This window comes from Ptychodera flava, assembly GCF_041260155.1.
Source record: "Ptychodera flava strain L36383 chromosome 23 unlocalized genomic scaffold, AS_Pfla_20210202 Scaffold_24__1_contigs__length_23054250_pilon, whole genome shotgun sequence".
In the NCBI taxonomy this organism is placed as follows: Eukaryota; Metazoa; Hemichordata; class Enteropneusta; family Ptychoderidae; genus Ptychodera; species Ptychodera flava.
The window spans coordinates 1,858,318-1,872,611 of record NW_027248278.1 but is presented as its reverse complement, the minus strand read 5'-3'; the positions used below and the strand labels follow the sequence as shown (position 1 = coordinate 1,872,611).

Sequence of the window (14,294 nt, the reverse complement as noted above, 5' to 3'; positions counted from 1 at the left end):
CTACATGGTATACCTCATCCAACTGTCCTCTACATGGTATACCTTATCCCACTGTCCACTACATGGTATACCTTATCCCCTGTCCACCTATGATGGTATGTATACCTTATCCCACTGTCCCACTGAGGCTTTCAATTCTTATCAGGTTGTGGTCAGTACAGTCCTAGTGATATTTTTTTAGCTCCGCTGTCAGTGACGCGGAGCTTATCAAATAGGTTGATTTTCTGTTGTTGGTTGTCATCGTCGTTGTCCGTCAACAATTGCCTTTCCTCTGAAACCGCAGGTCCGATTGCTTTGAAATTTTATATGCAGTTCACTTTGGGTGACCTCACTTAAGGTGGCACTCCCATTTGGTAACATTTTTAAAACTCATTTTTTTAGTGCCAACGGTCGATATTTGACTGCGCGCGGATCATGAGATATCGATAAAAACATGTCTTCAAAAAAGTGAAAGTTTGAATTCCAGTGGCCCACCTAATTCAGCTTCCGAACATCGAACATTCGGCACTGGGCCATTGTCAACTAAGCTATGGAGTATGAGTCTACACTGACGCTGCTGTACGCCACAGTACCACTTGCCTCGGTGATCGGTCATGCCCCGTGGGAGAAAGCTGAGTCTTACTGACTTGGTGATAAAACGGAAAACAATTTTTGCTGATTCCACCAGAATTCGCATAGGTGACTAGCCCAGTTACGTGCGGTTGATACATAGCGGCCACAGCGTGGTATGCATAGACCGTCCGTGCGCGGCGAACCACACATACTGTGTGGCAGACGACAAAATGTAGTCATCGGAGGCGGCTAATATTTAACACGTAAAAACTGATGTTTATGTGTTATTGCTTAAAAATATAATATAACTGATTTAGAATAATGACAACGACAAAGCTAAGAAGAAGTTTTCAAAAACTGACCTGTGGTAAAGGCATAAAGTCTTCGCAGTGGGAGGTAAAATTGCGTCGTTCAAACTTATTATGGACTCCCTAGAATATCGTCAATCAGCACAACAACAAACCTTCAGTGGATTTCGGGTCATAATCAGAAACGATCGTAAAACTTCGGGATGTGAAAAATACGCTCGGGAAACGACATGTTTTTATCTATATCTCACAATCCGCGCACAGTTGCCACGTGAAATATCAACCGTTGGCATTAAAAAAAGTGTTTTAAAAATGTTACCCAATGGGAGTGCCTCTTTAAGTTTGTTCAAATCGTGGTGAAATTTGCATATTATTATTTTTGGGGCAATTTGCTGTTTTTGGTAAAAAAATCTTCTCTGAAACCGCTCTTCCGATTGCTTTGAAATTTGATCTGCAGTTTACTTAGGGTGAGTATAGTCAGATTTGTTCAAATTGTGGTGAAATTTGCATATTTGTATTTTTAAGGCAATTTTTGTCGTTTTGGTAAAAAAATCTTTAAAATCTTCTTCATCAAAATTACCTGTCAGATAGCTTTGATATTTGGTACATAGGTCCCTAGGGACGATTTATTTCAGATTTATTCAAATTGTGCAGAAATATGCAAATTTGCAATTTTAAGGCAACTTTTGCCATTTTTGGTAAAATAATGTATTTCTCAAAAAGTACTGGTCTGATAGTTTTGAAATTTGGTATACAGGTTTCTATAGATGAACTAAGTAATATATATTGAATTTCCGATGAAATCTGTAATTTTGTATATTTGTACAGTGGTGGTACGGTGGTACAGAAATATGTTGATAAAAATTCATAATTTTGATAAAAAATGCCATTTTTCAAAATCTCTCGCAAAATCCCGTGTACTCTCGCTTACCCTAACAATTGACGGTGCCTGGGCGAAAAATTATAATAAAGGCAAATATAAACAAACACAATCGCATTTAACCATTTTCCTGCCAAGTCGGTGAAAATCCGCTTGAAATTCGGTGTAGCCAGAATCTAAGCACTGGTTACCGTTATTCTACCAACTCAGTGGAAATCGGGCCCTTTTTGGGTACCCCTTTCCTGCCAAGTCAACGGCACTACGTTTTGCTATCCCCTGTGCGTTTGGGGTCATCTGAGGACAGGTTTTCTGACAAGGAACGCCTTTTCCCCTCTAAATGGGTTCACAGGGAGTCCTTAGACAGGGAAAGGTGCAGAAACCTGTCCGCTAGTCCCCCACACCCGAGGGGGCTGTTTTTTTTTTACCGCTTTTTAGCGGACTTGGCAGGATAGCATGGTGACGTTTTTCTGGCGGAGTTGGACGTACTTGGCTGCCTGGCACTATATTGCTGCCAAACTTAACCAACTCGGCAATGCTAATCTAGAAGGCTACCACTTGCAAACGACTTGGCAGATGGTGTTGATGGTGCGAGACAAAAGTCACTTATTCAGTTGTGCATGATTGAAAATGAGAACGTATTTTTGATGGGACGGCTCGACTTGTTCCTCCGATGGAACAGATATGAACGACTCGGAAATACCATTACAAACTGGTGTCTGACGTTAAGCTGTGCTTCAGCTCTGCAAGTTCAAGCCAGGCAACGTCCTTCATTTTTAGCTCACATTTGGTATACCAATGTGAGGTAATTGTATAAGCTGAATCAGTCCATTTGCATGCCATTTGCATGTCTGTATGTATGTATGTATGTATGTCCGTCCACATCAAAAACAGCTAATCCGCCGCACCTACTGTGTTAGTATTTGGTGTACAGGTGCACCTAGGGGTGGAGATGTGAATTTGTTCAAATGAACATATCAGTGCCAAAAATATGCAAATGAGGGGGAAAAAGGAAAAAACCTGCAAATTGCTAAAATTCTGTAAACGTTGGTCAGATTGGGTTGAAACTTGATGTGCAGGTTCCTTTAGGCATTCCAAAGTAGGTGTTGAAATTTGGGATGAAATTTGCATGTTTCTATTTTTAGGGTAATTTTTTCAGTTTTTAGTCAAAAAATGTTTTCTCTGAAAGTACTCATCTGATTTCTTTGAAAGTTGGTATACATGTTCCTCAGGATGACCTCAGTCAAGTGTATACAAATTGAATTGAAATTTTAGTATTTGTAATTTTGGGGCAATTTTCCAAATTTTTGGTCAAAACTTTTTTTATTGAGAAATTACTAATCTGATAGCTTTGATATTTGGTACACAGGTTCCTAAGGTTGATCAAAATAAGTTAATGAATATCGTGAAGATATCTTGAATTTTGTATTTTTGCTGAATTTTTTGGTTACTTTTCTCATTTTAAGTAAAATTTCTTCTTCTCTGAAACCGCTAGCCCAATTGCTCTCAAATTTGGATTGGATGTTTGCAAGGGTGTTACCCTTCTAATTGTTGAAATTACGACAAAATTGGAAATATTACTGTTTTGGGGCAATTTTTGTCATTTTTGGTCAAAAAATCTTAAAAGATATATTCTTTTTAAAGCCCCAGGATAATTCCAGATGTCGTAATCCCCCCCACAGTGGAAGGCATTTCACTATGTGTAACTGATTTAAGTGCTGTTTACATTTGAATGATAGCACTCATAGCATTAATTAAAACATCCCCAAGGTTGTAAATACATTTCCTGCCATGCAAGCTGGTCTTATGTAAGGGGTGGAACATTTGATATTCAGGAGGGGTAGGGGATAGAAGATTGATGAGGTAGCGTTACTTTTTACCAGATCCCTTGTACATTTTTTCCCCACTCTCCCACCTTTTCAAGCTTCTCTGGCTAATTTTTTTGTTGACATTTGCTCATGTATGTAGGATCTGCTTGTCCCATTGCTATAGAAGTTGATATGCATGTTCCTAAAGATGACCTCCAGTACCTAAGTTGCAGACCTTATTTGCTTTTGTCATTCTTGTTTTTTCTGGTTTAAATATTTTCTTGAATTTACCAATTCAAACCGAATGTGAGCACACTGTCCTTGACGGTATTTTTTATTTATTCCATCGTCCCAAGTATTGGCTCTGGTTTGCAGGCAAACGTATCCTCTTGCCGACTCATTGGTAACTACGTACGCTGTTTGCGTATGGAGAATTCAAAGGGGACATGAGGTCAATGCTACGGGGATACCACCTGCACTCAGCGGGGACTGCCTTTGTTATGCAAACTAGCTAGCTGTACAATGGCCACCAGGCATGTGGAGACGTTGATGGCTAGAACAATGGAAGCATTTTGCTTTGTACCGTGCATCACAAAAGTGAGACTCACGACTTGGGTGTAGTGACTGGTTATAACTGGTTAGCTGCAGCCCAAGCCATGACGGTACAAACCCGTACCTGACTGAGGACCGCTTGATTAAGTCGATAATGAACAGTAACACTCGTAAGCCAACTCCCAAACGAGCTGGCTAAACTACGTGGAAGCTGTGCTTCAATAGCTCAGCCATGTCGTTAATATAATGGCAAAAACGTAGTTTTTGTGCTACACTGCCAAGTCGTTGAAGGTACGCATTCAATTGACCCTACCCTGGGGAAACAGGACAGGTTTGCCGGTGCTGCTTCACCCAAACGACCCCCAGGGTCTCTGACGGTATTTATTGAATTTCTGATGAAATGTGTAATTTTGTATTTGGGGGCAATTTTTGCCATTTTTGGTCAAAAAATGTGTATTTCCAAAACTACTCATCTGATAGCTTTGCAATTTGGTACACAGGTTCCCACAGATGAACTTAATGATATTTATTGAAACTATGATGAATCTGCATTTTTTGTTATTTTTGGGTAATTTTTGCCATTTTTGGTCAAAAAATGTGTTTCTCAAAAGTACTGGTCTGATAGCTTTAAAATTCGATATGCAGGTTCCTACAGATTAACTAAATTTGATGTTTTGAAATTATGACGAAATCTGGAATTTTGTATTTTTGGGGCAATTTTTGCCATTTTTGGTCAAAAAATTTGTTTCTCAAAAACTGCAAGTGGATAGCTTTGATATTTGGTATACAGGTTCCAAGGGATTATTGTAATATATGATATACTGAAATTATGGTGAAATCTGCAATTTTTATTTTTGGGGGCAATTATTGCCATTTATAGTCAGAAAATTTTCTTCTCAAAAAACTACTCGTCAGATAGCTTTGGTGGACATGTTCTTTTGAATGATCCAGTGTAAAAATTCAAATTATGATGAAATCTTCAATTGTATATTTTTGCAGCTATTTTAGCCACTTTTTTCTGGCCATTGAAATGAGTTATCAAAGATTTCCACCTTCTTCATCAACATGTGTCAAAAATAGTTATTCTCTACATAAACACAGCGGAGCTATATCGGCCGCTAGGTCGCTTGTTTTTAATTTTTGATATTGTTGAAAATATGCCAATTAGCTAAAAAAAGGCGTTTTTGGTAAAAAGTCGTCTTCTTCATAATTGCTGTTCAGACAGCTTTGATATTTGGTATACAGGTTCATAGGAATGATCAAAATATGATTTATTCTTATAATGAAATCTACAATTTTGTGTTTTGGGGACAATTTTTGCCATATATGGTCAAAAAAGAGTATTTCTCAAAAAGCACTTGTCTGATAGCTTTGATATGTGATGTACAGGTTCCTACAGATGAACTAAATATGATATATTGAAATTATGATGAAATCTGCAATTTTGTATTTTTGGCGTAATTTTTGCCATTTTTGGTCAAAATATTTGTTTCTCAAAAACTACTGATCTGATACCTTTTACATTTGGTATACAGGTACCTAGGGTTTATCTTAGTGTAATATGTTGAAATTATGATGAAATCTTCAATTTTGTACTTTTGCAGCTAATTTTGGTCAGGCTTTCCTGAAATGAGCTAACAAAGATATCCACGTCCTTCATCAATACATGTGTCACAAAAGGTTATTCTCTACATAACACAGCAGAGCTCTGTCAACTGTTGGGTCGCTTGGTTTTTCAAAACAACTGGTCAGACAGCTTTATATTTGAGATACAGGTCCCTAGGATGACTCTAGTGAGATAATTTTATACATTCAGGAAATACTTAATTTTGTATCCATGTCTATAGTAGCTTCAGGGACTTTGGTCCTATGTTTACAAAATGTTCTAGTGGCATTAGATGAATGTTTGTTCAAATCAAAGTTAGATAAATGAATGATTCTCAAATAACAAATGTGAAAAATGGTAAAACATTTAAAGTCAGATACTACTGGCCCTAGGAATTTTGAAATTGGTAGGAATATTACCGATATGTCTTGATGAAAGTTTAAGATTATTTCCATTTAATATTTGTGGTATTTTCACATGTTGTTTGACCGGAAACAAACTTCCATTAGTGGCTGTATTTTGATTTTGTTCTCTCAATGTCAAAGAAGATTTATTTCTTGCCTTTAATGACGACAATAATTCACTATTTTTCAGGACTTTTTGCCGCCAAGTAAACGTACTCCTGAATACTTTGGTAAACATTTCAATGCAGCTGGCTTAGGAAAGTTGGTTAATTATATGGTAAGATGATATGTGTATCTGTGTCTGTCTTTGTGTGTTTTCAGAATTTTCAATGTCCAGTGATTATTGATCAAGGGAAAGTTTGTCTGAAAATTCTGACAAATTTTCTGTGATTTCCTTTGAAGAAAGCATGTTTACCCCCAACTCCATTGATCATCATAATGATGTTAGTGCAATAACAAAAATGGCATCTTGATGGATTCAGTCATTTTTAGCTCCCATATATGCATATGTATATATGCAAATGGGAGGTATTCGTATAAGGTGGAAAAATGTCGTCTGTATGTATGTATGTAAGTATGTATGTACGTACGTATGTATGTATGTATGTATGTCCGTCCACATCAAAAACTCCTAAACTGTAGAACCTACTGTCTTAATATTTGGTGTACAGGTGCACCTAGGGGTGGAGATGTGAATTTGTTCAAATGAACATGTCAGTGCCAAAAATATGCAAATGAGGGAGAAAAAGGAAAAATCCTGCAAATGGCTAAAACTCAGTAAGCATTGGTCAGATTTGGTTGAAACTTGGTATGCAGATTACTTTAGGTATTCTAAATTATGTGTGCAAAAATTGGGATGAAATTCGCATGTTTGTATTTTTAGGGTATTTTTTCAGTTTTAAGTAAAAAAATTTTGTTCTCTGAAATCGCTCGTCTGATTGCTATGAAACTTAATATTCATGTTCCTCAGGATGACCTCAGTCATGCTTGTACAAATTGTATTGATATTGTCATATTTGTAATTTTGGGGCAATTTTCCCAATTTTTGATAAAAAAATTTTTAATTCAAAAACTACTGATTTGATAGCTTTGATATTTGGTATACAGGTATCTAAGATTAATCTCAATATAATGTATTGAAGGTATGTTGAAACTGGCAATTTTTTTTATTTTTGGGGCAATTTTTGCCTTTTTTGGTCAAAAAATTTTTCTCCTAAAACTACTGATCTGGTAGCTTTGATATCTAGTGTACAGGTTCCTAGGGTTTATGTTAATTAGATATATTGAAAATTAGGATGAAATCTGCAATTTCGTATTTTGGGGGCAATTTTTCTCATTTTTGGTCAAAAATTTGTTTCTCAAAATTTACCAGTCTGATTGCTTTGATATTTAGTAAACCAGTTCTTAGGGTTTTTGTAATAAGATGTATTGAAATTAAGTTGAAATCTGGAATTTTGAATTTTTGGGGCAACTTTGCGAAACTTTCAGTTTCACTGGGATATCTTTCATTTTGTATTTTTAAGATTTTTTTGGTAATTTTACACCTACTGGAACTAAGAGTATATAATGTGGTGATTTAGTAAGCATTTGATATGGTAAACTGTATTTGGTGTTGAAATGCGGTAAAAAAATCCTGGCAGATTTTGAAAAAATTCCAAACAAATGCCAATAAAAAATTCAGCCAGAGAAGGTTTGACAAAAAGAAAAGGTGGGAGAGTGGGGAAAAAAGAATGTACAATGGATCGGATAAAAAAGATAATGTACCTTATCGATCTTCCAGACACCATCCCTTATCAAATGGTCCATCCCAATGTATTTTTGTGCACAATAAACCATGCAGTGTATTTTAGTTTAAGATGTCAAGTTAGGTAAGGATTTGAAAGGAATAGTCAAGTTCACCACAGTTGAACTATATCTCTTGTGTCATCATCCTTGTGTAATTGGTTAAGTTGGTAAGTTGTTCCAGATGTGGATGCACCAGCTGTTCTGGAAGAAAACAATGTTTACTTTTCCCTGTAGGGTTTCTGAGTTGATGATTATACGTTGAAATTTCTCCATGTATCTGGTGTATGGGCAAATTGTAAACATTAGTTGCATACTATATATTTCAGTCTATGTCAAATATTGTAAATGAAAAATCAAGAACAGTTTACTGTGTGCTTGTAAAAGATAACATATTTGTCAATACATAAACTGCCTTGCAGATTGATTGTCTAAAGATTATCACAGAAGTAGAAAAGGAAAAGAAACTAATCAAATTGCTGTAACATATTCACTCTCAGTGCCTGTATAGGCCTATACTTAAGTATTTTATCATTACATTCAGCTGTTTGTTATATCTTTATCACTCTCCATGGGCAAAGGCACACTTGGGGTCAATGTCATCACTCTGTGCCAGTCTGTGTATGTCAGTCTGTCTGTATATGTATGTCCATGTTTCATACAATTGTTGACTTGTTTTGATAACTATATGGGAGCGAACAGTGATGTTGTCACTATTTTTTGTCTTTGTAAATCAGCAGCAGGGCCTAGATCATGCTCTTGCCATGGAGGTGTTAAGTTTACACAACTTTTGCTAAAAGATCGCAAGGCCATATATAGATGGGGGTCATAGGGTATGGTGACAATATTTCAGCCAATGGCATATTATTTTACAGATTAAAAACCAAGGCATGTAGATTATCTAAGCCATACTTTCAGACACAAAGAAAGCTGTGATTTGATAGGTTACAGTTGCTTGTAGTATCAGCTAGTTGCTTGAGGGCGTATGAAATATCAGTAAAATGTAACTATATCTATGCAACAGGTGCAGTAGTGTCAATATTTCATCATTTGATAATTTGGAAATTTAATTTACAGAACAATGACAAGAAAGATTTGACTGAATTATGTAGGTTGTAAAACATAGGGTAATAGAAATGTTTACCATTTTTCAATTATTTTTTTATTCTTGTTGACTACAGGAGCTGCAAAGAACAGCTGACTCCAAGAAAGAACTTGTCAGTGAAGTATCTGATATGATAGAAAATGAACAAGAGGTCAGAGAGGTCAGTGTTCTCAAATTTCCCCGCCTCTCCAAAGGTCCTATACAATATTTCCATCATTGTATGTAAACGTGTACCAGCTGTCCAAATGTCACTTGTAATATTGCCATCACTGTATCCATACCATTGGTCCAAAGCCCTATGTAATATTGCCATCACTGTATCCGTTCTATCGGTCCAAAGTCCCGTGTAATATTGCCATCACTGTATCCATTCTATCGGTCCAAAGTCCCATGTAATATTGCCATCACTGTATTCGTACCACATTTCCAAAGTCCAATGTTATATTGCCATCAATGAACGTTTACCATCAATTCAATGGTGAAATACAACAATAACATGTCTCTACATGTCTCCTTCATTATATTAGATATTCTGAAGACAGGGACAATTTAATAGAAACTATATGCTTGGTTTTTTTACCAATTTGACAAAAACAGGTTCCATAGGCAGACCATAGAAATAAATGCCTCTTTGGAGAAAGACTTTTAATGTTCTGATGCCTGTTATTTTTACACCAACAATTATTTTGATGATCAAATTTTTGTTGAGATTCTGTTCAAATTATATGTCTGTATTTCGACAAGTTATGGTGAAATTAACTTTCAAATTCTTTGTAATTTTTGAAGCCAACATATATATTTCATAGCTGTGTTCATTTTTCACCTACCCGTAAAATTTTTATTGCCTTAAGTTGCATAATTGCTCAGTGAAAATTACAAACTGAACTTTAGAACTTATAGAAGGAATCATAATCAGACACCTGTTTTTTCCACGATTATTTATTTTTCCTAAAAACAAATCAGCCAAAGGACTTTGTAGGATCAAAAACCACAGTTATTAATTATCATCATATAAAATATTTTCAGTGTTTGACTGCAAAGAGATGCTATCGCAAAGAATTTAGAAGTACTTACAAAGCCCTAGACATTTACCTATATTGGGTTACTTTGAAACACTCCCTCCTGCCTCCCTCAATCTCAACCCCTCAAGTACCCAGGCAAGCCTTTTTAGGAGTAGATGCTATTGCAAACATTGTTGTAGTTGTTGAACAGCTGGCGTTACGTATTTTACTGGTATTATTCTTTGTTCAGATTGTTAGTTACTGCAAAGAGCAAATGAAGAAAGAAAGCCTTGAGGAACATGAAGTGGCTGTTCTTGTAAGCAAATGATTTCTTATTTTGTATCGCAGTGAAAACTCTTTATTGATGTCATAAGTATCATGTGTGCTTTCAAAAACACTTGTGTAAATGTGTCAATATCTGTGCCATGAAAAGGCAAAACAAAACAACTTGAGGCAGGCTCAACATTCAGTCACTTACTTTCAGCTACTTATGTCTTACTTGACCCAACCACAGATCATGACCTTTAACCCTTTCACCCCAGTTCCCTGTATACAGGTCCAACTTTACCATAGAAATCAATGGATTTGGGACAAACCATGGTGGTGAAAGGGTTAACAGTCTTGACCCAGCCTCAGATTATGACATTTGACAGTTATGACACAACCAGAGGTCTATTAATATATAAGTAACCTGTATTATTAAAGATCAAACAGTAGTTTTACTTACCAAACCTTTAATTTTACTAATTGTAGCTGAGTACATAACTTCACATGCTTGTATTATGATATGTGTAAACTACATGCAGGCAAACTATTTCAGGTAATAATAAGAAACAAAATCAATTTTTGTCAATCATGAATCATAATAAGAACTTTAAGGACCTGAACACCACAGCACTTCAAAGACAGGAACCACTGTATGGTGACCTCTTTTGAAATTGCTATTTCTCCAGTGTAACAACATATCAGTTTTGTATTCTCAGTATCTCTTATCTTCAAACAAGTGTTGCTCTCTTACTTGCTTGCTTCCCAGTAGCCATATTGTGTTTCAAGTTTAAACCTTTGCCTTACAAAGTCAAGCATGTGAAATAATGTAGGATTTAACATATATTTCATCAACATCAAATGTTTTATTGATTATTTCAATAGTTGTGGAAGAGTTTAATGGATTCAGTAGAGTGGAACAAGAAAGAAGACTTGGTTGCAGAACAAGCACTGAGACATCTCAAGGTAATGGAAACCCTCTTATTTTAACCCTTTTTAGTCCCCATGGACACCGTCCGGGGGGACTTATAGGTTTGGTCATGTCCGTGCGTCCGTCTGTTCACGCAGATATCTCAGACATGCCCTGGTCAATTTCTTTCAAACTGTGCAAAAGAATAGTACCCTACCTCATACAGATGCATGTCGATTTGTTTCACAATGCGATCAAATTTGGCCGTGTTAGAGGACTTTTTAGTTTACACGTCCATAGACTCCCATGTATAAGGCAGTTCTCCATAGACTCCCATGTATAAGGCCAATAAAAATAAAAATTTAGTTTCTCATCGTATTCATATTGCAAAAAGGATGCAGTGACACAGTTTTTAGTCCCCACGGATAAAGTCCAGGGGGCTTATAGATTTGGTCATGTCCGTCCGTGAGTCCATCCGTTCACGCAGATATCTCAGACATTTTGACAAAATGTCACATGACCTTGGTGACCTTTGACCTCAAATATACATATTTGTCCATAACTCAGTAACCACAAGTGCTACACCCTTCATATATGGTATGATGGGACACCTTATGACGCCACATATTGTACCTCATTAATTATGCGCATATCTAATTTTGAGGGAGCCAATAGAGCTAGAGGTCTGATTTTTGGTATATAGGGATAACTTAGCAATCCATTTTTTTTTTACTAAATGTCACGTGACCTTTGACCTCAAATATACATATTTGTCCGTAACTCAGTAACCACAAGTGGGACACCCTTCATATTTGGTATGATGGAAGATCTTATGACGCCATATATTGTACCTCATTAATTATGCACATATCTAATTTTTTGAGTGAGCCAATAGAGCTAGAGGTCTGATTCTTGGTATATAGGGATATCTTAGCAGTACAATTTTTTGACAAAATGTTCTGTGACCTCAATGACCTTTGACCTGAATTTACATATTTGTCCATAACTCAGTAACCACAAGTGCTACACCCTTCATATTTGGTATGATGGAAGACCTTATGACGCCACATACTATACCTCATTAATTATGTGCATATCTAATTTTTTGAGTGAGCCAATAGAGCTGGATGTCTGATTTTTGGCATATAGGGATAACTATGGGATAGAAATTTTTGACCAAATGTCATGTGACCTCGATGACCTTTTATCTAAAATATACGTTTATTTCAATAAATAAGTAGCCACAAGAGCTATGTCCTTTATATTTAGTACGATGGAAGACCTTGTGACAACACACACTTTACCTCATTAATTATGCACATATCTAATTCTTGGCAAGCGAATGTATGCATAACTCAGTAACCACAAGTTCTATACCCTCCGATTTTGATAGGATATTAGACCTTAAGATGTCACATCTTGTACCTCATTAATTATGCGCATATGTATAACTTGGCTGGCCAATACAGCTAGAGGTCTGATCTTTTTTCCCGATTTAGAACCATAACTTAGACATGCCTCATGTGTTTCAAATTGGGAACAACGACATAGACCTATGTGCCCATAGATCTTAACATATACACTCCAGTGATACTTCTTAATGACCACATTTCCCTGCCCCATCAAGACTAATACTCCTATTACAAGTGGGGACTATGTCATTGTCAATGACTTGTTCCTCAATGGTTTGGCCCAAACCCCATTGTTACCAACTGTGACTTGTCTGATGGAAAGATTATCAAACCATATGAAGAAATGTTATGATTTTTACTGTTTCATTTTACTGTTTACATTGCGTAAGAAAAATGTGTTTACTAAATTAACTCAAAGATTGCAATGCTTTATGTATGGCTGTTCAATCTATGGTAAGATGAGGTACAAAGCATCTATTCTAAGGTGAGGACACTATTGTTTTTTCAGACATATTCACCATTACTAGCAGAGTTTACCACACAGGGAAAATCTGAATTGCCCCTCATGCTGAAAATACAGGTGAGTATACAGAAATTGATATCTTACTCCTAATTCCCTCCCTTCTCACTCCCGCCCCTTTCACTCCCTCCCCTCTAACTCTCACCTCTCTCACTCTCACCCCTCTCAAAATCAGGTACAGAACCAACCTTGAACACCTTTGTCTACTTACCCTCAATCACATTAATCATTCTTCCCAGCCAGCAAATACCATCACTGTTTGTGTGTGTGTGTATATATAATATATATATATATATATATATATATATATATATATATATATAATATATATATATATATATAATATATACCCTCAACCGGACAGATGTAAGTTGACCACTTCACGCAGTTTTTCGACGGTATTTTATTGTAATTAATTCAGGTAAACATCGTTATCGGACATTATGTACCGCGGGTGGGTTATAATCTTCACGCAAACAATGAACGTGTACTTCGAGCAAACACGACATTGCGTGTACTTCAACACAGTGCGTTGCTTGTGAACAGTAAGTGTGAGCGCCACCTACGGTTCATCATCGTAGACGAGAATTTCTCAGAACCACCTTGCACCTCCGCCTCCCCGATCAAATGACGGATATGGCCGTGTGTTGAATAGTGCAGGTTTGAAACGCCAGTGCCTTTGTATTGCAAAGTGTCTTGATTTGCCGATGTAGAACTTAAAAAATACTAGCCCTGCGTACGATGCTGTGTGTTCTGCTACAGCTAATCGCCCCGCTCACCGCTTGGTGAGCGGGGCGATTAGCTGTAGCGGAACACACAGCATCGTACGCAGGGCTAAAAAAATACGAACTTTTCATACGTACGTAACATAGACTAATTATTTTGTTTTGTATATAGTGCATGTCATGCAATGTTCATTGTCATGTTTTATTGTATTTCTAACAATAGTAACATTGTTTATTTCTTTCAAATAAACTTCAGACTTTTCAAGAAAATCTACCTCGTTTAGTTCTATTAGACGGGTAACAGATTTTCGTTCCATCGGCAACTGATGACGCCGACTGTAGCATGTAGACAGTATAGGCTGTAAGGTGTGTGTGTGAGGTTATTTGTTTCTGAAACGGTATATTGCGTGATATAAATTGCCGAGAAATTCACTCTTTAGACCCCCTTTCCTTATAAAAAGCCTCTCA

General features: G+C 36.6%; 1 protein-coding gene across 1 annotated transcript in view; it reads left to right on the top strand.

Annotated features, from left to right (window-relative positions):
* Positions 1-14,294, top strand: part of LOC139124776 (eIF5-mimic protein 2-like) — a 162,730-nt gene that overhangs the window by 80,571 nt on the left and 67,865 nt on the right. The window contains 5 exon segments of the mRNA XM_070690888.1: positions 6,298-6,384; positions 9,071-9,154; positions 10,246-10,311; positions 11,145-11,225; positions 13,090-13,161. Coding sequence (XP_070546989.1) covers positions 6,298-6,384; positions 9,071-9,154; positions 10,246-10,311; positions 11,145-11,225; positions 13,090-13,161 — 390 coding nt within the window.